We start from the raw sequence: 23970 nt of genomic DNA, 5'->3' as shown, positions 1-23970 counted from the left end.
ACTCTATCCCTTAATTTTCACATAAGAAACCTGAGGAGTTAGCCAGGTCATACACTGCCCTGGGTTTCACAATGCCTTGAGTCGAGATTTGGGGATTAAGGTTCATTCTCTCCCTTAAGTTATCCAGCGCCCTTGAAAGCAACCATCTGACTCCAAAATCCTTGCATTCTTTTTCCATCACCGCTAAATTGTTCTACGGTGGCTGCTAACCAGTATCCAAGGGCCTTATCCTCAGGGGCCTTGTGGATCCTGGCAATTAAGGACAAGAGCCTGATAAGCTGATTACTGCAACTGCTAGCTTTCCATCCAGAATACAGAGGGAGGTGGCACTGCCTTTTCATCCTACCCAACATAACCAGTTCCAAAGATTCCTTATTTCCCCGAAGTTCTTTTGCCTACAACCCATTCTTTGGAACCAATCTGGACATTAGTTAAAGCTCTTTTGTTTGCAAGCAAAAAAAAAAAAAAGTCAGTGACCTTACTTAGCTTAAAGAAATAAAAATATATTAGAATAGATGGATCCTGGGATAGTTCACAGATCCAAATAAACTATGAAAGAACCAAAACTCAGGAAATGATACACCTCTGATAACCTTCTCCTTGCAGGGCTACCATAAAAGTCATCCAACTCTGATGTCTCAGCCCCTCTGTCTCTCCATTCAAGTTTCAAATTCCCATGGGAAAATCTGTTTGGCTCAGCTCAGCGTTAGGTCTTCCCCTATCAATCAGCTGTGGCAGCGCGGCAGGGCTGAAGCACAGACACAACCACGCAGGCAAGAGGGAAATGTAAATGACGTAGCCGCCCCAACAGAAGTCTACTTCAATTTCCCATGTTTGTAAGCTTCTATTTTGCAGTTGACAAATGACAAAGTTAAGGGCAAAAAAGCACAACAGACATTGCTTAATCAAATAACTTTAATCAAGTTAACAGTAAGCAGCAGAAGTACAATTACAGGAAAAGCCCCATATTTTACATGTAAATTGTTTTTCATTGTCTTTACTTGTAAGGTGTTGAAGGTGGGACCCACTCCTCAATCTTCTTTCTAGTGGTGGAATAAGGTACGTATTGTTGTGGAGTGCCACTCACGTTGAATTTATGGTTTGTCCAAATGAATTTACGAGCAATAGGTGGTTTTGTTGTTGGAGGATCATCAGTCATAGAGTGAAGCCAACGATGCCTTAAAGAGGGAAAAAAAGACAGTTATGAAGAGGCAGCATAGTGTAGTGGGAGGAGGGTTAAGAGAGCAGTTCTCGAGCTACTGTGTTGCTTGAGCTCAAATCTCAGCTCCATCACTAACTAGCTGAACTTTTCTACGCCTGGGTTTTTTCATCTGAACGTTCTTACTAAGAATGGTGTAAGGATTAAATGAGACAATACACATAAAGCACCTAGAAAAATTCTTGTGCATAGTAGGTACTCAACAAATGTTAGCTATTGCTGTTATAATTATTGTATTTCATCAAATCTAGGACACCATCAATTTTAAGATACACCATTATTTTGTTATCTCTAAGAAAGAAAAAATGCTGCTAACTAAACTGTGACACTATTGATTATAACATGTATCCTAATTTTACGTATAAAAATCTATTTTAGAACTGATGACGTACAGTATTACTATTAGATGCTAGAGGCTGATTCCGGAGTTTCAGTATGCTCAGGGTGCTCTGGTTCATGAAGGTCTAGTTTGAAACCCATGAGGCTCCTGCTGAAGAAGAGGGTCTCTGCACGCATCTTAAATCCAAGCTTAAGTCCAAACACTGGAGGACATACAGTTTGTTATAATAAAATTATTAAATCACAGCCCAAAGTTCATGAGTGTTTCAGCTTCAAGTGTTCGTCAAAAGATGTTTGCTTGGAGGTGCCAGAAATCTGGCCTAAAGGAGAAAGCTAGGCGTTTCCTTGGAGTACAGAGAACTGTCTCTCTAATAACAGAGAAAAGAAAGAATCAAAGTCCAAGAGACAAAGAGTAGAACTGAGCAGAAAGCCAAGCTGAATTTATATGGGAAAGGAAGGGGAGAGAGAATTCATAACAAGACTCAGAGCTCACAAGACAAAGATGACCCTATGGGAAAAGGGAATGAGGTGACAGGCATAGAATTGCAGCTCCAAGAAAAAAAAAGGGGGGGTGGAAGACTGCCCAGCAACAGAGGAAGGGGCTAGTGGAGGAAGTTTCAGTAAAATAACTAAGACTAAAGCTAATGAGAAAAATTTATGATGCTATGTAAGTTTAAGAATATTTGCTAACAGTAATTGATAGATACAGCCAGGTAATTGGCTAAGACTTACGAGAATAGAGATAAAATATTATTACTGTTGCTATATTTGTGTCTAAAAATAATTACATCATGATGAGCTAACACAATAAAGAATGAAGAAGTCTGTACACACTGGGCTGGTTTCTCTCTTACATACTCCAAAGGAAACTGTGGATTAGTGAAAGTAACCTGGACCAATAAACAACTATTAACATGAGCTCTGAAACCTAGTGAGACAGTGGTGGTGAGACAGGCTCCACGAGCTACTCGAAGGCGGGATTAGCTGTCAAAACCAAGGCTCTTATTTATCAAGGGGCTTTGTGTAATTTAAGGCACAGCAGAAATATTTAACTTTTGCCATTTGAGTCAGCTTAAGTAACTAAAGAAGATTTTTATTCAAATAATTGCCATCGAGACTCCTGAAAGTTAAAATATTTAAGGAACCACAGTCCAAAGCTTTTATATGCCTATTTAGTTGCTTAACTGAGAGCTCATGGAGAAATAGAAAATGTTCAAGAAAACTAAAAGAGGGGAAATTCTCTGGTGGTCCAGTGGTTAGGACTCAGTGTTTTCATTGCCTGGGTTCAATACCTGGTTGGGGAACTAAGATCCTGCAAGCTGCATGGCATGGCCAAAAAAAAGGAAAGAAAGAAAGAAAGAAAACTAAAAGAAGTTTTTTACCACCAACACATAAAATGTGAAAATGTTCATCCAGTAAGGCTACTGGCTAGAGTCAGGGAATGACTAAACAGCAATTTATTCTTATTATGTTAGAATAAGAAACTATAAAATAAGAAAATGTTTATAGTATGCTAGGCTAATATAACCATTCTGTTACATTATTAAATAAAGCCTAAAGAAATAATACCTTTTAGATTTCCACACCAAAGAGTTTTTGCAAAACAGGTTTTCATCTGGGTCATTTTTCTTCCAATTAATTAAAGATGCTAATGGACTAAGAGTATTGTCTAGAAAACTGTGTTGAGCTAGCATCAGACCCACTTCAATTTTATATCACTGTTATTATCTTACAGGACAAAATATAAAATTACTTAAACTTGATGATAAAGTCAGTGAGACTACAAATAAGGAGACTGGCGGAAAGGCAAAAAGTTATAAATACAAAAGAGATAAATATAATGAAAATACATTACACTTTGGAAAAAACTCAGTACTCAAATATATTCAAGTGTGTCAAAATATCTTTTTTTTTAAAATTAATTTATTTATTTTTGGCTGCGTTGGGTATTTGTTGCAGTATGAGGGCTTCTTATTGCAGTGGCTTCTCTTGTTGAGGAGCACGGGCTCTAGGCACGTGGGCTTCAGTAGCTGCGGCATGCAGGCTTCAGTAGTTGTGGCTCACGGGCTCTAGAGTGCAGGCTCAGTAGTTGTGGCGCATGGGCCTAGTTGTTCTGCGGCATGTGGGATCTTCCCGGACCGGGGCTCGAACCCGTGTCCCCTGCATTGGCAGGCGGATTCTTAACCACTGCGCCACCAGGGAAGTCCTCAAAATATCTTTAATAACAAAGATATTAAATCACAATTACAACACAACTCAAATGGAAATAAATCCCATAAGTGGTCGATACAATTCTCAGTTGTATATGAGGAAAAAGTGTGGAAAGGAAGAGGAAAAGAACACTTTCCCCTTCTTTGAAAATATACTACTTCACTTAAGTTTGAGGTTGTTAGCCATTCAAAGTACAAAATGGAGGGATTTATTTGTGAAGAAAGAATTAAACAGCCTAATAGGAAATTTAAGAAATAAAAATATATACCGTATAAAATAGATTTTAAAAAATCACTGTAGGGACTTCCCTGGTGGCACAGTGGTTAAGAATCCGCCTGCCAATGCAGGGGACATGGGTTGGATCCCCGGTCCGGGAAGATCCCACATGCCGCGGAGCAACTAAGCCCATACGCCACAACTACTGAGCCTGCGCTCTAGAGCCCACGAGCCACAACTACTGAGCCCGCGTGCCACAACTACTGAAGCCCGCACACCTAGAGCCCGTGCTCTGCAACAAGAGAAGCCACGACAATGAGAAGCCCACGCACCACGACAAAGAGTAGCCCCCCGCTCACCACAACTAGAGAAAGCCTGCGTGCAGCAACGAAGACCTAACACAGCCAAAAATAAATAAATAAATAAATAAAAATTTAAGAATAAAAAATAAAAAATCACTGCAAATGAAAACAGTCTTTAAGATGGCTATTAATAACAAAGATAAAAGTTTAATTTTCCCTTTCAGAAAATTTCCAGAAATAAAACATTAACAAATAACAACCAACAACAACAAAAATATAGGCCGTTTTGAATCTTTTCCTTGGATAATATACATTATTAATTTTGGGAATCAAGGCTGGCTCCTATGTTCATGTTTCAGATGTTTTCACTTAACATTACTGAGCCAAGAAATACTAAAGATTTTTCAATTTTTCAAAAAATATAATAGACTAGAAAAAAAACCCACTCCAGGTTGTTTTTTGAGGTAAAAATATTCATTATACTAAAATTATTATTACTCCATCCCACTTTAGTTTACAAAACATTCTCATGCATATCACTCAGTCATATCACTAGTATTATTATCAGTCATATCACTAGTATTATTTAATACTAAGTATTTCATATTTTAAAATTGTGGAAACAGAATTGAAATGACTTTCCCAAGGTCCCACAGCATGTATGTTACACACTGAGTCTCGAACACAGTTTCCCAATGGCTGAAGAGAACATTTTGATCAGGACCTTAATTACAATTAATAGATGAAAACTGGTTGGGATTATGATAGCACTTAAGTATCTGTCAAAATCCTGAGATCCATCTAACCACAGGATAAGACTGATATATTTAATGCAATAAAAACCAGACAGTTCATTACAAGATAGCCAACTCAAACTTTGTTAGCTCAGTAATTATCCTTTTTAATTAAATGCAATCTGAATCAAAATCTCAATAGGGCTTGACAATTATAATTCTAAAGATCAGCTGCAAGTCTATCTTAAGAACATTCTGAAAACTCACAACAATCAGGAAGGCCAGTATTACCAGACATTAAAGTCACAAACATTAGAATGGTATAAAAATTGGCACAAAAATTTTGTACCAAGATTTTGGTACAAAAGTACAATAATAAAACAGAAAAAAATCCCCCAGACTAAAGGATATATAAGGTAAGGTTGGCATTTCAAATCATTGGGGAAAGTAAACATTTCTCAACAAATTATGCTAGGATAATTAATTTTGTTGAAAAAAATTATTAGGTTTCCCCAGCCATATATCAGGATAGATTGCAGATAGATTAATAGTGCACTGATACAAATGTGTGAATATTTATATTCATAAGATATATTGATATTTATAGAATATGAAGGACCATTTCTAAGCTTAATATCAAAGGCCAAAGCCATAAAGAAAAAAATGGTAATTTTACTACATAAAAATTGAAGTGTTATGTCCTAAAACTCTGAAAACAAGATTAAAAAATAAAAGAAACAGGGAAATATTGGTAACATACAGAAAAGTAGTTCATCTATCATTACAAATCAGAAAGAAAAAGTCAAACATCCAATAGAAAAATAGATAAAAGATGTTAAAAGATAAGTCATAAAAAGAAAAAGTAAAAATGGCAAACAACAAAAAAGAAGTTTAATCAAGGAAATACAAATGAAAACAAGATATAACTTTTTACTTGCTAAACTGGCAAAGATTTTAACAAATAATAATAATACCCAGTATTTGTGAAGTTACAGAGAAATCAAACTCATATACAGCTGAATGTGTTTACCCTGAGAATGTAAATTGAATGTATTTACCCTGAGAATCTAAATTGAAGGTAATTTGGCAGTAGGTACCAAACACTTATAAAACATGTACACTTCTGGATGCAGCAATTTTACTTGTAGGAATCTGCCATAAGGAAATAAGGATGTGTGGGAACATGCTTACATACAAGGATGCTGACCAAAGCTTTATATATAACAGTGAAAACATGGAAAGAACAAAACCAAGAATAATATAGGGAATACTTAAATAACTCAGGGCACATCCACATGACAGAATATTAAAGCCTCATTAAATATCATGTTAGAGAATATTTTATGACTTGAGAAAATGCTCACCATATGTTAAGCTTAAAAAGCAGGTTATTTACTTAATTTACTTAATGATACTAAATAGCATTTATAAGTCATAGGCACTGTTCTAAACACTTTACAAATACTAACTCATTTAATTCTTAACTCTATGAGACAGATGTTATTATCCCAATTTAATAAATGAGGAAACTAGAGCACCGAGAGTCTAAATAACTTGCCCATGATAGTGACGCTAGGATTCAAAACTGGGCTACTTCTTCAAAAAGTAACCCACTTACATTAAAAACAAAAACAAGGGATACATATGCATAGGAAAAGAGGAGATGGAAAGAATATATATCAAAATATTAACAGTAGTTTATCTTGGTGTGGTAGGATAATAGGTTACTTTTATTTGCTTTGTTATTTTCTGAATTTTCTGTAATAAACATGTACTACTTTGTAAGATAAAACAAAGCTATTAGAAAGAAAAATCCTTCTAATTCGAAACAACTAGAGATGGTTTTAAAATCCTGCTCAATTCATCTGTCATTTATTTGAGACTGTAAGTAGGTTCTTCTACTTCTAACCTCATTTCATCCCACTTTAAGCCATCACTTAAAAAAAAAAAATCACTCTCTTTAAAGTACTAAATGTTTTAGTAGCAGATAGACTGTTTCTCTCAGTCTACCTTAATGGAAGTTCTTCCTACGTCAATTCCACCGCACAAACGTCATTCACTACAGTTACATAGAAAAGGTTCAAACTGTTTTTTTAAATCTAGAAACCTCAAAATTTTCTACATGACTATCTCTAGCATATATTATATATATAACATCTTGTGGAAAAACCCAAACGAACTTTTTGGCCAACCCAATACATTGCTAACCTGTGAACACAATACAGATTTATTCTGGAAATTGGAATCAAGAGTAGTTCCTTGTTCACCAAAAGTAATACATAGTTTATTTCCACACTCCAGGTATAAAATTTTCCAACAACTCATCTTTGTAAAATGTTAGAATCAGAAGCACTGCATAGTAAATGAAATGTGTTAAACAAAAGCTGAATTTTAAAAATCAAAACAATCTTGTCTTCTGCTTATAATCAGCACATTTTAACAGAGAAAGGTTATAAAGTAACATTGTGTAATACAGGAATATCTACTTAAACATGCAGTTTATAGTTTCTTAGAACATAGCCTCTTATATTCTGATTTTCCGGAGCAGAAAATAAACATTAGGAAGGATCTATTTTGAAAAGAAGCTTGCAACACATTGTACTGAATAACACTCATTTTAATTCAGTTCAGAGTATTTTACACAACACCTACTACCTGAAAAAGGACAGATTAAGCAGATACATCAAGAGAAAGAAGACAATATTCTCTGGCATTGAGAGATGGCAATTTATTTAGGAAAATAATATTTTAAAAGACTATAAGGGCTTCCCTGGTGGCGCAGTGGTTGAGAATCTGCCTGCCAATGCAGGGGACACGGGTTCGAGCCCTGGTCTGGGAAGATCCCACATGCCGCGGAGCAACTAAGCCCGTGAGCCACAACTACTGAGCCTGCGCGTCTGGAGCCTGTGCTCCGCAACAAGAGAGGCCACGATAGTGAGAGGCCCGCGCACCGCGATGAAGAGTGGCCCCCGCTTGCCGCAACTAGAGAAAGCCCTCGCACAGAAACGAAGACCCAACACAGCCAAAAATAAATAAATAAATATTAAAAAAAAAAAAAAAAAAGACTATAAGATACAATTTAGTGGGACAAGGTATTAAAAAGGACAGGTTGAAGTTAGAGTGGAATTTAGAGGTAAATATGAGCTTCAAATTCATACAAAAGCTATAAAAGAAGTGACAAGACATATCATTTTTGGATCAGCTACCAGAAGCAAATAAAATTACTGTAGCCAAAAAGCAAAATAACAGTTGTTTCAAGTAAAACAGTATGTCCCCTTTCACTCAACAAATATTTACTGAGCAACTACCACGTACTAGACACTGGTTTAGGCATTAGCAACACAACAGTGAACAAAGTTCTTACCATCAAGAAGTATGGTAGTTGGAAAAACAATAAAGTAAATACTACGCAATAAAATGCCAGGCAGAGGTAAGTGCTACCAAGGAAAGAACTAGAGCAGGGCAAGGGGACACAGTGTGAGAGGAAGACAGGGCTCTTTTAGCTAGGCCATCTGAGGAGCGTGAGCCACGCCACACCCGGGGAAATAGCCAGTGCAAAGCGACTGAGGTGGAAGTGTGCTCACCGCTCCAGGAAAAGCCAGGAGACCAATATGGCTCATAAGTCAAAAGTTAGCAGGGCAGTGAACAGGGCAGTGTACGCAGACCTGGAAGGGCCAGGATCACATTCCAACTCCTTGCAGACCATGTAAGGAGTTGGAATTTTAACTCTCACCATGATGGAAAGCCAGTGGAGAGTTCTGAGCAGAGGTCTGATGGGATCCGAGTTACATTTTAAAATCATCACCCTAATCACTTAGTATGTTGGGAATACTGGCGTATTGTAAGAATGTAAGCAAACCAGTTGGGCAGTTGTAGCAGTCCAGGCAAGAGATTATTGTGGTTTGGACTGGGGTAACAGCCATAGGTATATCAGGCATGGGATATATTCAGAAAGTAAAGCAGAAAGAACATGCTGATAGGCTGGTTATTAGAGAAAGAGTTGAGGAGGACCCTTAAATTTTTGGCTTGCATAAACAAGAGTCATTTAAGGGCTTAGGGACATTTTGCTTGATAGGTTCATTAATCTACCTACACTGGGCATTTGAAGATACTTAAAAAATCAAATGTATTACATTTATAAATGTGCCCTAAAATGCTTAAATGGATGTAATTAACTAAACTTGCAAATGGAGATAACTCTTTAGGAGAATTTAATCCTTTCCATTAAAAGTTTATCAAACATTCACCAAAGAACAAGAGAATATGATTGTTCTTTATCTTTCTGCAAAAATATTCAATTTACTAATCTTGTTATCCTATTTATAAATAGAACCTCAAAGCTTAAGAACAACTATGTTTTAAAATTTGCAGCTATAGTAAATAGAATATTCATTATAAACCCAAACTGCCATTAATCCTGTCTATATACAAAGCCCCTAAGATACTAAAACACTCAAACTGACAAGTAGAATATTAAGTGAAATGGGGAAAACATCTGTGATATATTAAGTGAGGGGAGGGGGAAGAGAAACAAAATATTGTGTATAATAAAGAAATACATATGTATACACATATATATCTATATATAGTTATTTCTAATCACAAACCTTCTTCTGAAGAAGGTGTGACCAATGAACTACAACCTGTTCTCCACACTGTGAACCTTTAAAAACATTCCTTCTCTACTCAAAAGCAGACACTCAGGTATTTGTTGAATCAGTGAACAAAATGTTAACAGTGCTTATTCCTTGGCCAAGGAATTAAAGTTTATTTTTGTTTGTACCTTGTATTTCTCTGGATTTTCCAAGTTTTCTATAACAATTGTATATTTTTATAATCAGAAAAAATATTTTAATGACGATTATAAGGACTGTTGTAATAGCATGGAAGATTGCTTATATTATCTACAGAAAAAACAGAAAATAAAACTGACTGATCATGAACACAACAACTACACAAAAATTTATTTAAAAGGACTAAAGGAAATATGCCAAATGGTGACAGTGGTTGCTTCTTTGGGGTGTATATGGATTATCCCTGCCCCCTGACAGATTCTTTTAAACTTTTCTGATCTCTCCACATTTTTTTCAAGAACAGATTCCATTTAGATTCGATGAAGTTCATATTGCCAAATCCATGTGGACACCTCTCTGTCCTTATCTTACTTAACCTCTCAGCAAACATCAATACAGTTAGACTTCCCATGTTTGTTGAAATGCTAACCTCTCTTGCCTTTCTTCTTACTTTGCTAGTAGCTACATCTTATTCTTCTTTGCTGGCTTGACCTCTGTCCTAAGCTCCAGATTTATCTATCCTGCTGTTTACTTCACACAACTGTTCATTTGGATTTCCGACAGGTATCTCAAACTTAGTACATCCAAAAAAGAAGCTTCTGATTCCTACCCTCCACCCTCACAACCTACCCTTCTCCCAGTCTTCCCATCTGAATGAATGGTACCACCATCTACCCAACCTCTCAAGCCCCAAACCTAAGAATCATCCTTGATTCTTCTCTGTCACCTCCAAGTAATCCTCCTCATCTGCCACTTTACTTCTCTACAAGGCTTCTAGAACATACTGTCAACTGAAAAAAAGCTGACCACAATGATGTTAAGTATCCTAAATAAATTAACCCTACAAGAGAAAAACCGTTATCAATGTCACCATGGCACTGGAAAAATCTTCAAGGGCAAAATTAAGTTCTGTAAAAAAAAGCAAAAACTTTTTAACATATGCTATAATTTTTTTTAAAAAGTACTTATGTATTACTTGAGTAATTTAAACATTAATTTTAGTAAGAAAAATTAATATATGAGGAGAGACTAGTGCACTACATGGAGGAAGGAAAGACATATTACTTAAAATGAACAGAAGGTGCCACCAAGTGGGAAAAAAGTACATACACAGTAAAGAAAAATCCAGGCCAGCCATGGTTTTTTCTTTTTTTAACTTGGTTCAAAGGATTTCAGAGTTCCAATAATTCAAACCACACACACAAAAAACTTTGTTCCTCCTGATGTAAGTGAAAACAGTAATTTTATACTATTATGCAAAAAACAGCCCAAACTTTCTACCTTTCTACCGGTATTCAACAACATTTTATCTTGTCAAATTTCATGTAGATACTGATTACTTACTTGGTTTACTACCATAAAAATGAAAATAAAGATTATTGAGCATTATTGTATAGATGGTAGCAATTAGCTAACTTAAAGATAAAATTAAGGGCAATCAAAAGTGGTATAAGGGACTTCCCTGGTGGTGCACTGGTTAAGAATCCGCCTGCCAGTGCAGGGGACACGGGTTCGAGCCCTGGTCTGGGAAGATCCCACATGCTGCGGAACAACTAAGCCCGTGCGCCACAACTACTGAGCCTGTGCTCTAGAGCCCGCAAGCCACAACTACTGAGCCTGTGCTCTAGAGCCTGTGCTCCGCAACAAGAGAAGCCACCGCAATGAGAAGCCCGCCAAAATAAATAAATAAATAAATTTATTTAAAAAAAAAAAGTGGTATAAAACAGTACTTGTAATCTACTGAAATACTTTGAGTATTCTATTCAATCAAGTTAAATAAGAAGAAATTAAAATCTCATTGCTGACCCCATAAATGAAGAAAAGAAAGGGACTGTAACAAAGTAAAATGACAGACACTAAGTTATAGTATAGTATTAGTCTACCAGCTAGTATTCATTAAAGTGACTATAAACTCCAAGAGAGGATCATATATTTTGTTCACTGCTATGAATATACAAACCCATCAGTGCCTGAGACATAGTGGGGTGCTCAATAAATATTCATTTAATGGAATGAACTATATGTAAGCTGGGTGCTGTGCTAGGTTCTAGGCAATAATTTTTTTTAATTTTTAATTTTCAAGGTTTGTGTAGCTCCCCTGCCCATCCCAGACATTTGCACCACCATGAATACTTTTTGTTTATCTATTGGTAGACCTAACAGCCTTACCGACTGCTGACACATTCAAAGAAAATGAAAGTCTTGAGACAAAACAGACAAACCCACAAGATTTCTAATGTTCCCACAAGATCAGGGAACATTAAGTGAGCCACAGAAGTTCATTAAAGATATTCCCTGGTTCTACCAAAAACACTGATGGCTCTGAAGAGAAAGCCTTCCCCAGGTGAGACTATGTAGCTACTGAACAGACTCAAAGACCATCATAGGCCACACTGGGCACCAGAAAACTCAGAAGGACAGAGGACAGGAACCACAGCTTGCCAACTGGGAAGCATCAGGTGTTCCTCTCACCAGGAGTCTTTGCAGTAGTTCATGCAGGTGACAGCCCACCTAGCCATCCAGGAGCTATTTTCTTTGACTCCCTAGATGACACAGCACAGGCTCAAGGGAGATGAGAGCCACATCAGGCAGGTGCAGGAGCTGCCCTGACTTAAAAGCTTCATGTCCACAAAAGCTAACATCTCTACTAACAACAACTCCATGGGCATGGCTTCAGGATTGCCATTGCCACAAGGGACAAGCTAGTTCTAAGAGCAGCAAGACAGGGAAGCCCAAACATAGCTAACTCATCAGGCATTTATAAATCCTCTCAATCTAGATGCAGTTTACCAGTCAGGAATCAGTTTTATCCAGCAATATGATTGATACAATCTCATCTGGTTTCCAGGGTAACATTTAACTGAAGATCAGATTCTCTCAAACCTTTTACCCATGATTTACGAAAACTGCATACTACACTAGGTGAAATCTCATTTCAAGTCCTATCTCTGGCACCAACCTCTATTCTGACCTCTGGACTAGTGTTTTCAACTGTCTACCCACCATGTTCACTTGGTTGTCTAACAGGCATCTCGGACAGAACTCTTGATTACGCCTTCCATTCTGCTTCCCCCATCCTGCCTGCTCTTCCTCTTCTCAGTAAATGTGCCAAATAGTTCAGGCCAAAAACATTGAAGTTACCCTCTTCTCTCAAAATCCAAACCATCAGCAAATCCTGTTGAGTCCATCTTACTTCAAAATATGTCCCTGTGGTAGGCAGCCTCTAAGATGGCCTCCAATGACCACATCCTCCTGGTGTTCACACCCTTGTGTAATCCCCTCTCGAGTATGGGCTAGATTTACTGACTCACTTCTAACAAACAGAATACAGCAGCAGCGTGGGATGTCACTTCTGAGATTAGGTTTAAAAAGACTGTGGCTTCCATCTAGGGTGCTCTCTGTCATTCGCTCTCAGATTGTAACTCTGGGAAAACCAGCTGTCATGTCATGAGGTGGCCTTGTGGAGAGGCCCACATGAGTGTTCTCGGAAGCAAGTTTTCTGAGGTCTGTCTACAGACATGTGAATGAGTTTGGCAGTGGATCCTTCCAAATTCAAACCTTGAGATGACTGCAGCCCCAGATGATATCTTCTTTGTAGCCTTGTGAGATTCTAAGCCAGAGGCATCCAACTAAGCTGTACTCAAATTCCTTACCCACAGAAATGGTGAGATAATGTTTATTGTTTTAAACTAAATTTAAAAAATCTGTTACACAGTAGTAGACAACTGATAAAATTCCAAATCGCACAACCTACATTACTGACACCTTATCCAACTTCCTTCATCTCTGGATGGAGCTGGCCCAGACAACTACATAAATAGTTCCCTAAGTAATCAGACTACTTCCACAAGGCTCCCTTCCTCTATTCACAGCAATCACAGGGATGCTTTAAACATTTAAATCAGAGTCCAAGAGCCATTAGGTGGGGGCAATCAAGGTAGGCATCTGTCTTTGCTTGGCATGGGGAGTGGAGATGATGAGTGTGGCAACAGCCCAGTAAGGTGACAGAGCCTGAATGGGGAGAGGAGGGCATCCACATGGGGTGAGAGGGGTGGCAAGCTGATGTGGGGTGTTGGAGGCAAAGTGAGGTAAGAAGGGAGGTCAGTGGTGGGGAGGTGGGAAGGCAGCAATGGGAACTTTGTTACCTACAGTGGGATTCATCAAATAAGTAACTCTATTAAATAAAAGAGAAACAGATACATATACAGAAAGGGAGAAAACTAGAACATAACCTGCAGTATTGGACTGGATTCAGTGGCATTGCTGTCAACTTATGGTTTTCAATATATGAGGTGAAAAAGAGAGATATAGAAATAGAAATGTACACACACACACACAATCATTACAGTCATTTGAGCTTGTCCACTGAGATGCCCCAACAGCAATGAGCGTATCTTGCACTCAGATATTAGTTTCTAAATACTATTCTCTACTGAAAAACAGCAAGTAAGAAAATAAAACAAACACAGGGCTCCTCAGAGAAATGGCTGTTTTCATGAGTGGGGCAGGGAAAATGTAAGATGAACCTAGCACACCTTTTGTCAGAAGGCAAGAAAGTGCTCCAAGAATGAGGGGGATATTTCAAAAGGACCCCAAATGCAGACTGAACGGGTTCCCACTGGTCAAACTGAGTTCAATTTGAGCAATAAAATAACGAATTATAGTAATGGATTACAACACATTGATTAAAATGACAGTTCATATTGATATAAATAAATTAAAGTTTGACGAGTAACTGGATAGTTGCATAACCTCAAAGTATCTCCCCACAAAATGCTAATTAATTGTAAAGGGAAAATGAATAACTTTAGAATGGAGAAATCTGGCACACACGCCCTAATCAAGTGATAGAAATTTTCAGTAATGAGACAAATCAAAACTAGATGTCATTTAATAGAATGCAACAAGAAGAATCTGACACTGCTTCTGTGACATTCCTGCCAAAGATGCATAGCCTCCATCTAGTCATGAGGAAACAATGGACAAATCTATACCGAGGGACATTCTACAACACAACTGGCCTGTAATTTTCCAAAGTGTTAAGATCATAAAAATCAAGGAAAAGCTGAGGAACCAAACCAGGGTGAAAGAAGCTAGAGAGAAATGAGGTCCACATAAAATGCATGACCAGATTCCCTTGCTATAAAAGACATTGTTGGGACAACTGATGAAACTTGAAGAGGGTCTGACGATTAGACAGCATTGGTGCATCATTGTTAATTTCCTAACTTCGATGGTTATATTGTGGTAACGTAGAAGAATGTCCTTGGCTGTAGGAATTACACTCTAAAGTATTCAGCCATGATACGACATCATTTTCGCAACTCTGAAATGATTCAAATACTTGTAACTTTTCAAAAAGTTTGGGATTTTTCCCAATTTTTAAAAAATTGTAAAACAGATCACATCCTACCTAACCTTCCAGTGACTTCCAGAGAACTTTAGAAAAAAAAGCCAACGGATCTACCCATGGTTTACAAGATCTACATGTAGATGTAGCTATTGAAAGCCCTAGCTATTTCTCCTACCTCATTTCCTGACATCTTCGCCTCACTCATTCCATTCCAGCCAAACTGGCCATATTGCTGTTCTATGAATACAAGCAATACATCTCAAACACACAGGACTTTTGCACCGGTGGTTTCTGCTGCCTGGAGCTCTTCATCACACCGCCCCCCCTCCCCTCTTCAAATGTCACTCCCTCAAAGAAGCCTTCCCTAACGCCTGTATAAAACAGCCACCTCCCCTACATGAGAAGGCCACTGCTCTTTATCCCTTTATGAATTCCTTGCATTTACTGTTGCCTAAAATATATAACATATTCGTTTTTCTGTTTCCCCTCATGAGAGCAAGGACTTTGTTTTACTCACTGTTGTATCCCCAGTGCCCAAAATAGTTCTTGGCACCTGGTAGGTACACAATAATTATGTAAATGAATAAAGATGACAAATTGTATTTGTAATTCATTACTCTGTATGTAAGATAATACCTGGCTCTCTAATAAAAGATAAATCAACCCAACTTCAAATGTATTCATGGATCAAATCAAAGGTAAGGTTAGAATTCTACAATGTATTGCACTCACTCAGCAAAGGGGGTTCTAAGAAACAAACAGCTGAGCTTATCCGAACCACTTCTCCCTACAAAGACTCATCACAAGCCTTTAAGCTTCCCTTACAAGCAAGGGTCATCAAAGGTACTCAGACCTTAGGAGGCTCCACTCCACAAAGAAACTCAGCTTTGTATCCTCAACTGCCCTCAGGCATCACCCCAGCAGGTGATGTTATCTTCTACAGCTTTCAGCTTTTTTTAATGTGATCTCAGATCTTATATATAAAAGGACTTGCTTGGCTGCATAGTACTTTTATCATTTCAGATTTTTAACTATTTAATAATTTAAAATGTGTTTCAGCCCACATAATTTTCCCTCCCCCAGCCCCCAATCTAGATAGGTGCTTTGAAGGAGATGGCCATCAATCTGAACACGACAGCCCACAGGCCTTCCACACACTCTTAGGACCAACCCCTCCCCCAAAACAACCAAACAAATGAAAACTAGCAGGATACCTCGCCTCCTAAAGCCACTTTGAGATCTTGGTCTCAAACAGTGCCAACGTATATACAGAATGCCGCTTCGAGAAGGCAGACAGCTCCTCAGATTTTAACAGACCACAGGTTATTATTTCCCATTAAAAAGAGCATAAAAATCCAGCTTCAAATGTAACATCAGTGCTGCTTTCTCATGTTAAGAGCCAATGAGTTTTATTAAAGACAGAATCCAATATTGTGGTCTTCAAACTACATCACCAACATGAGTAAATGCTTCTAATTAGTCCAAGTAGTGGACCAGAGGTAGGTGAAATCTTACAAACATATTTTGCTTAGCTCACATATTATTTTAAAAAATTATTCTGTCCAATCAAGTAGCCTATTCAATTTATCCTTTTAATTTAATTTTTTATAGATTTAATTAATTTATTTATTAATTTATTTATTTTTGGCTGCGTTGGGTCTTCATTGCTACACGCGGGCTTTCTCTAGTTGCAGCGAGTGGGGGCTACTCTTCGTTGCGGTGCGCAGGCTTCTCATTGCGGAGGCTTCTCTTATTGCAGAGCACAGGCTCTAGGCGCGCGGGCTTCAGTAGTTGTGGCACGCGGGCTAAGTAGTTGCGGCTCAGGGGCTCCAGAGCGCAGGCTCAGTAGCTGTGGCGCACGGGCTTAGCTGCTCCGCAGCATGTGGGATCTTCCCGGACCAGGGCTTGAGCCCGTGTCCCCTGCATTGGCAGGTGGATTCTTAACCACTGAGCCACCAGGGAAGCCCAGCCTATTCAATTTAAATAAAATAAATTCACTTCCTTAGTTGCATTACCCACATTTCAAAGTGCTCTGGGCCACGTGGGGCTGGTGGCTACCCTATTGGACAGCACAGATATAGAACATTTCCATCATCACGGAAAGTGCTATTGGACAGTGCTGTATTTAAACTGATAAATATCTTTAAAATAAACATTTAAAACCAAGAAGTCTCAAAAAGAAATACAGATTTCCACTTTCTCTTGAAAAATCATATCTAGAAACCCTTGGCTGAATTCTTACCTGATGGAACTGCAGAGAGTGAACAGGGCTGCTGCCCTCTTTGATGGAGTATGTGCTTTTCAGTTCAATACAGTCCCCAATACCCCCAACAGTCTCACATCTGTACTTCCCTCACTTATGTTACATGCCTGGATTTCTACTTGAGCCTTTAGAATGAAAGTGAGTACTCTGAGATTATCCTAGTTTCTACTCAATAGAGCACAGAACTATTTCTGATGATCAAGTTCAACCAAAATAAACTATCACAGCTAACCTGACACTTATTTTTAGGTTTTTTTTGTGAAATTTTCTAGACCAACTAGAAAGGCTCTCTAGAGTTTAAATGTGTATCAACCAACAACCTATGAAATAGATATAAATACTTGCTTTGAAAGTTTATTAAAAATTTGGTAATTCAAGTAAGAGCATTTAAAATTTCATTTCAAAATAGGCATATTAAAAATCACAGTTTTTAGAGACCTAAGGAATTTGGGGGCTCTCAATTTACAGATGAGAAATCCAAGCTCCAGAGAGGTTAAGGAATTAATGCTTTAAGTCAAACTGCCAAATAAGATCAGAGCCAGAGTTCTTTTAGCCTTTCTCTTCACTATGGCCAGGTGATACTACAGCACACTGTTTTCCCTCAAAGACAGCCACACTATTATATATCCCAACATATAATATGATTGGTGACACCCCTCCATCAAGATAGTCTGTAACCTCTCTGGTTGAACATGGGGGGAGTTTTCTAATTGCCTTGACCAAGGGAATGCGGACTCAATACTGGATGATTTCCAAGACTAAGTCAGATAAGGCCACATGGCTTCTGCCTGGCGCTCTGTCTCAGAGCATTTGCCTGAGCAGGCTCAGGCTACCTGAGGGTGTTCCAATCCAACACCCCAGCCATGCCCCCGGCTAAACAGCCACCATCAGTTGCCAGACACTGAGTGAACACACCTTCAGACTGTTGCCAGAGCTGCTGCAGGTCTTTGCTCAAACCCTCCAACCCCCACCTCTGGCAGGAGTGTCCTTGCTCAAAATCTGCCACCCCCTCCACCTCACCCCTGCCTCTAGCAGGAGTGAATATAAATCCTTCAGTTAAAGGGTCCAGAGATAAGAAAGGAAGCTACAAACAAAAACCCAGATGGAACCAGATGGGACCAGCCAATGAATCTGACCTCCAACAGACCCAGAGTCTGATTATACATTGATTTTTTCTACATTAGCATATTATATGACACACCTACTGGCAGCCATGACCAGACATTAAAGACCAAAAAAGGATCAAAAGGGAGTGGCACCCCACACCCTGAGGGTGGGGGGAGCCCTGCCCTTCCCGGTAGACTAATGCATATGCCTCCCCATCACTAGCCTCACTCCTCCTCCCTTTGTCTTTACTCTACAAAATTAAATCCCTCTTGCCACCTGGGCGAGAAGTTGATCTGTGAACATAGTTCCCACTTCTCCATTCTTTGGCCACTGAGTAAAGTTTGTGCTGTGTCCATCTCAATCAGGGTCCATAGGACGTAATTCAGTAACAAGATGATTCTACTATCCAGCCTTTGAGTCTTCCACTTGAAGCCTCAGACATCCTGGAGCAGAGATAAGCCATCCCTGATGTGGCTTGTCTGAATTCCTGACCCACAAAAACTATGAAATAAATACTTATTGTTGTTCTAAGGTACTAAGTTTTAGGGTAACTAGTGATTCAGCCATTGCAATTGGGACAGATGCTTTCAGAACAACACTGATTAACTTAAGAATAGATATACAACAAATATTTGTGTAATGAAACAAATATTGCCAAGTGAAATAAAATAAAATGTTGATGTAGCTCACCATTCAGGGGGCACCATGCTTCCATCCACATCCCAGAATGTGTTTTTGCCATTCATTTCAGTAGTATATATAACCCATCGGTGACGGCCTGGATGGAAAGATCAACATGTAGTTTAGAGAGATGTGAGGAAATAAAAACAACCTTTTCAAAAAATTATAATTGCATAACATCAAAGAAGACAACTTTTTTTATTAAGAAAAGACTTTTATGTGCTCTTACATAAGAGAAATGTTAGAGAACTAGAGCCCTGGGTGTATTACTGAAGGAAAACTCCAGGAAGTGTAGGCAAGCTTTTATCAACAACCTAGTGGCCGCCTCAGCAAAATCCCTGCATGGGGACTGAGACTCACTCTGTGGGTAGGGCTCAGCCCTTTCACAGTGGAGAACCCTTACTTCTCCCCCAGCTCCCCCTCCAAGGGGGTATCAGAGAGGGAAGGGGAGGGAATATGTTTCTAGCTGTTCTGGGTATTCAGGAGAAAAGTGCTCCTCCTAAGACTGGGGCAGGAGAAATGTATTCACAGCAATCACACTTGAATTATATGTTTCCATATAAATATTTTTAAACAACCACCAGAGATCCTTTCGGAAACTGGTGATTATTACATAATAAGCAAACACTATATATGATGGTTAGATAAGTAGAACAGCTCATGTTATCAAAACAGCACGCTGCATTCTTTAAAAGATTTCTGTGAAATAGTTGAGAGCATAACCACAATTTAGAAAACTGTTAGGCAAAGACCTGGATTTTAATGAAGACTGTCACTTTTTTTTTTTTTTAATTTTTATTGTGGTATAGTTGATTTAATGTTGTGTTAGTTTCAGGTGTACAACAAAGTGAATCACTTATACATATATCCACTCTTTTTTAGATTCTTTTCCCATACAGGCCATTACAGAGTACTGAACAGAGTTCCCTGCACTATACAAGACTGTCCCTTATTATCAGTGTATATTAGGCAAGTTTTATGAGACTCAATCTCTTTATCTATTAAAAGTGGATGATTAGGACTTCCCTGGTGGCGTAGTGGTTGAGAATCCGCCTGCCAATGCAGGGGACGTGGGTTCGAGCCCTGGTCAGAGAAGATCCCACATGTTGAGGAGCAACTAAGCTTGTGCGCCACAACTACTGAGCCTGCGCTCTAGAGCCCGGGAGCCACAACTACTGAGCCCACGTGCTACAACTACTGAAGCCTGCATGGCTAGAGCCTGTGCTCTGCAACAAGAGAAGCCACTGCACTGAGAAGCCCGTGCACCGCAACAAAGAGTAGCCCCCACTCGCCACAACTAGAGAAAACCTGCGCACAGCAACGAAGACCCAAAGCAGCCAAAAATAAATAAATAAATAAATTTATTTTTTAAAAAAGCATATATTTTCTCCCTGTGAGGATATCAAACATTGTTCTGCAACTAGAGTTTTTCATGTTACACATATCTTTGATATCTTTCTATACAACAAAGTATTCTAAAAAATGTGTAATTCATCAGTATCCAATTGATGCATATAACTAATGTGGCTTTTAGAATTTACTACTAAATGCTGCAATGGGTGTCTTTGTTTTGCAAGAATATTTGAGGTGAATTCCTAGAAGTGTTGGGAGAAAAGATATGTGCAATGTAAATTTTAACAAAATTTACCAACTGTCCTCCAAAAGGACTGCGTTAACCCACATATTCTTATGGTATTTCCCCAGTTGGAATTTATCAGATTGGCAAATACTTCAAAATTTGATAGGTGAAAAAAGATAACGCTGTTTTTTGAGCTACATTTCTGTAATTACAAGTGAGGATGAGAGGGATAAATCAGGAGTCTGTAATTACAATATACACCCTACTATATATAAAATAGACAACCAAAAAGGACCTACTGTATAGCATAGATAACTATACTCAATATGTTGTAATAACCTATAATGGAAGAGAATGTAAAAAAAAGGAAAAAAAAAGTGAATCACTTTGCTGTACACCTGAAACTAACACAACATTGTAAATCAACTATATTTCAATAAAAAAAAATTTTTTTTAAATAATGTATTCTTTTTTAAAAAAAAGAGTGATGGTGGCAAAGTAGTTGAGAATCTGCCTGCTAATGCAGGGGACACGGGTTCGAGCCCTGGTCTGGGAAGATCCCACATGCCACGGAGCAACTAGGCCCGTGAGCCACAACTACTGAGCCTGCGCGTCTGGAGCTTGTGCTCCGCAACAAGAGAGGCCGCGATAGTGAGAGGCCCGCGCACCGCGATGAAGAGTGGCCCCCGCTTGCCGCAACTAGAGAAAGCCCTTGCACAGAAACGAAGACCCAACACAGCCATAAATAATAAATAAATAAATAAATAAATAAAAATTTTTAAAAAAAGAGTGAAGATGAGCACGTTTTCATTCCTTTGTTCATTTAGTTTTCTTTTCCTGTGAATTATCTTTTTCTTTTTTCTATTGAGTTCTTCATCCTTTTACAAGTACTTTGTAAAAGTTCCTTGTACATTAAAGAAAACAAAGTCAAATCAAATCCCAATCTCATTCCCATTATTTATACCAAAAAATACTGAACTCACCAAAAAACTGCTTGTTGTCTTCGTAGTATTTGTTTCCATATTTGTCTTCCCCCACTAATGTGCCAACCCTCACATCATTTGCCCTGGGAATGTCCAAAAGAAAACAGACATTTTAGGAAGATTCTTTGTTCACAACACACACGTAAAGTGAGAATACCAACTTTCACAAACATAGGCAGCTGTGCCAGCTAGAAAAATGAGGAGGTGCTGGGTATGGTCACTGGTTGTATACTTCTAGCTTTCATCCCCAGGTTCACGGCCACTCATTGTCAGAGAATCAGCTTTCAGGTAAGAGCTCTAGAATCCCTGCCCTTGTTGTCCTAGTGCCATTACAGCACAAGAAAAGAGAAACTGACCTAACTGATGTGCCTAAAGTACACTCAATAGATAGATGCAATATCGTCGAATTACAAGACTACTTTTATCTACTATCCCTAGGCCATGAGGCAACGGAGTTAGCAAAAAACTTCAGGAAATCTGGAAGCTCAAGTATTTCACTGTGATCACCTCGCTCAACTCCTTACAGTACAGGGAAGGCAAGTGAAGGCCAGCGAAGGAGGAAAAAAAAAACTTTCCCAAGGTCACGCAGTGAGTGTTTGGCAATGCTGTCTGCTCTCCAGGAAGCAGAGCAGGGGTGCAGCCCATATGCTGTCGCCTCCGCGTCATGGCTCTGTCTCTAGAGCCGGCTTTCGTCCTGTCTCCGGGAGGCCCCTGGACAGAGACTTCGGCCCGGGGGAAGCGGGCAAAGACTGTCCTTGAGAAGAGCTGCGGATTCTCCAAGGTGACCCAAGCCCGGGCCACTTTCCAAGAAACCAGCCAGCACAAGTCCAGCCCCAGAGGCCAAGAGCATGGCTCTGGCCGCTTACCTGAAGAAAACTCGTAGATAGCCGCGGAGGCCGCCGTGGCCGCGGACCTGCTGCAGCCCGCGCTTCAGGACCTGCAGCAACTCCATCTTGTCCCGCAGGCCCCGCCTCTCCGGCGCGCTGCGGAAAACCCACCGGGGGGAAGCTGCCACTCAGCTGCAGGGCGCCGCCCACAGAAGGTTCCCGCGCACGCGCGGCACGCGGAGGTGGTTTTGCGCATGCGCGGGTCTGGAGCGCGCGGGTCTGGAGCTCCCCCGTCAGGCCTCTTACCGCTTTCCAGAAAAGGTGCGGTTGGTTGGTTTCCCTCCGAAGCAAAGTTTTCAGAGATTGCATTTAGAAGGCAGGACATGTAGTGGAAAGCTCACCTAAACTAGGCTTTCCCAGGTGAAGGTTCCTCCTTTGGGGACCTCAGTTTCCTTATCTAAAGTGATTGCCTGACTACTCCAAAAATCCTTTCTAGAGCCAAGATTCTTTAGAAACAAGATACCATTAAGGAATTCAATATTAAGCACGAAATTATACTGCACATTCGGAAGTAAGCACATTCGACACCAGCGTTGTGGTAGGCGACTGAGGCGGAGGAGGAATAGAAAAGTACAAGATTAACTATCTCCTCTCAAGTATTTAATGATTTAGTTGCAAGTTTAAAATTAAAAATTTAGATATTTAAAGTGTATTAGAAAAATAATCCATGCATGATATTTAAAAATTTTAAACAATAAAGGGAATGAAATGAACGCTATTATTTCTAATTTTCTAGCAGCTAACTTTATGACTTTAAATATGCTTTAAAACCTATATTTCTTGATCCATCAGTTTGGAAGTCTCTGATTCCCAACTATTTGAGATGAGAAACTTAGCACATGGTCACTTCCTTCACCTCATCCCATCCTTTGCTCTTCCAGACTCTAGTCTACCATATCATTTCTTTAAAAAGGTCAAGATTTATAAGATTTATATTCTAATCCATAACTGCAAGTTTTCATAATTGTCTAAAGAGTTTTATAAATTGAAACACAACATTATTTCTTGAGAGGACCAAGAAATAAGACTGGACCCAGAGAAGAGATGTAATTTTATGCTACTAAATCTTCAACCCCAAAAGAGAAACCTCCAAATATTAGGATCACATTTTCTTTTCTTAGATTCTATCAATTGCTCAAAATCCAATGTCCCATTGGAATTTATTTTATGTTGAACTGTGGCTTTTTTGTTTTCCTGTTTTAAAAAAATTCTATCTGAATTATTCCAATATATATCGAAGAACTGTTTTAAAAACATAAACATATTACCATTATCTCACCTCAAAAAGTTAATAATTGCTTAA

The 23970-nt window shown here is 38.9% G+C and overlaps 1 protein-coding gene across 1 annotated transcript; it reads right to left on the bottom strand.

Moving 5' to 3' along the window:
• Positions 1 to 897: 897 nt before the first annotated feature.
• Positions 898 to 22780, bottom strand: NDUFA12 (NADH:ubiquinone oxidoreductase subunit A12). The gene is made up of 4 exons (XM_061205031.1): positions 22647 to 22780; positions 21781 to 21863; positions 19228 to 19315; positions 898 to 1178 (listed from the first exon to the last, which is right to left on the bottom strand). Exons 1-4 carry the CDS (start codon positions 22730 to 22732, stop codon positions 998 to 1000), a joined length of 438 nt encoding a protein of 145 aa, XP_061061014.1. The 5' UTR covers positions 22733 to 22780; the 3' UTR covers positions 898 to 997.
• Between the last annotated feature and the right edge of the window lie 1190 nt (positions 22781 to 23970).

Source organism: Eubalaena glacialis, chromosome 11 (assembly GCF_028564815.1).
Source record: "Eubalaena glacialis isolate mEubGla1 chromosome 11, mEubGla1.1.hap2.+ XY, whole genome shotgun sequence".
Classification (NCBI taxonomy): Eukaryota; Metazoa; Chordata; class Mammalia; order Artiodactyla; family Balaenidae; genus Eubalaena; species Eubalaena glacialis.
Note: the sequence above shows the minus strand (reverse complement) of the source record. Positions and strands in the feature narration are given on the sequence as shown.

Coding starts and splice junctions, on each gene's coding strand:
- NDUFA12 (XM_061205031.1), bottom strand. CDS start 22,732: ATGGAGTTGCTGCAGGTCCTGAAGCGCGGGCTGCAGCAGGTCCGCGGC. Junction 21,864..22,646: donor TATCTACGAGTTTTCTTCAG/GTAAGCGGCCAG, acceptor GGACATTCCCAG/GGCAAATGATGTGAGGGTTG. Junction 19,316..21,780: donor AGACAACAAGCAGTTTTTTG/GTGAGTTCAGTA, acceptor CTTTCCATCCAG/GCCGTCACCGATGGGTTATA.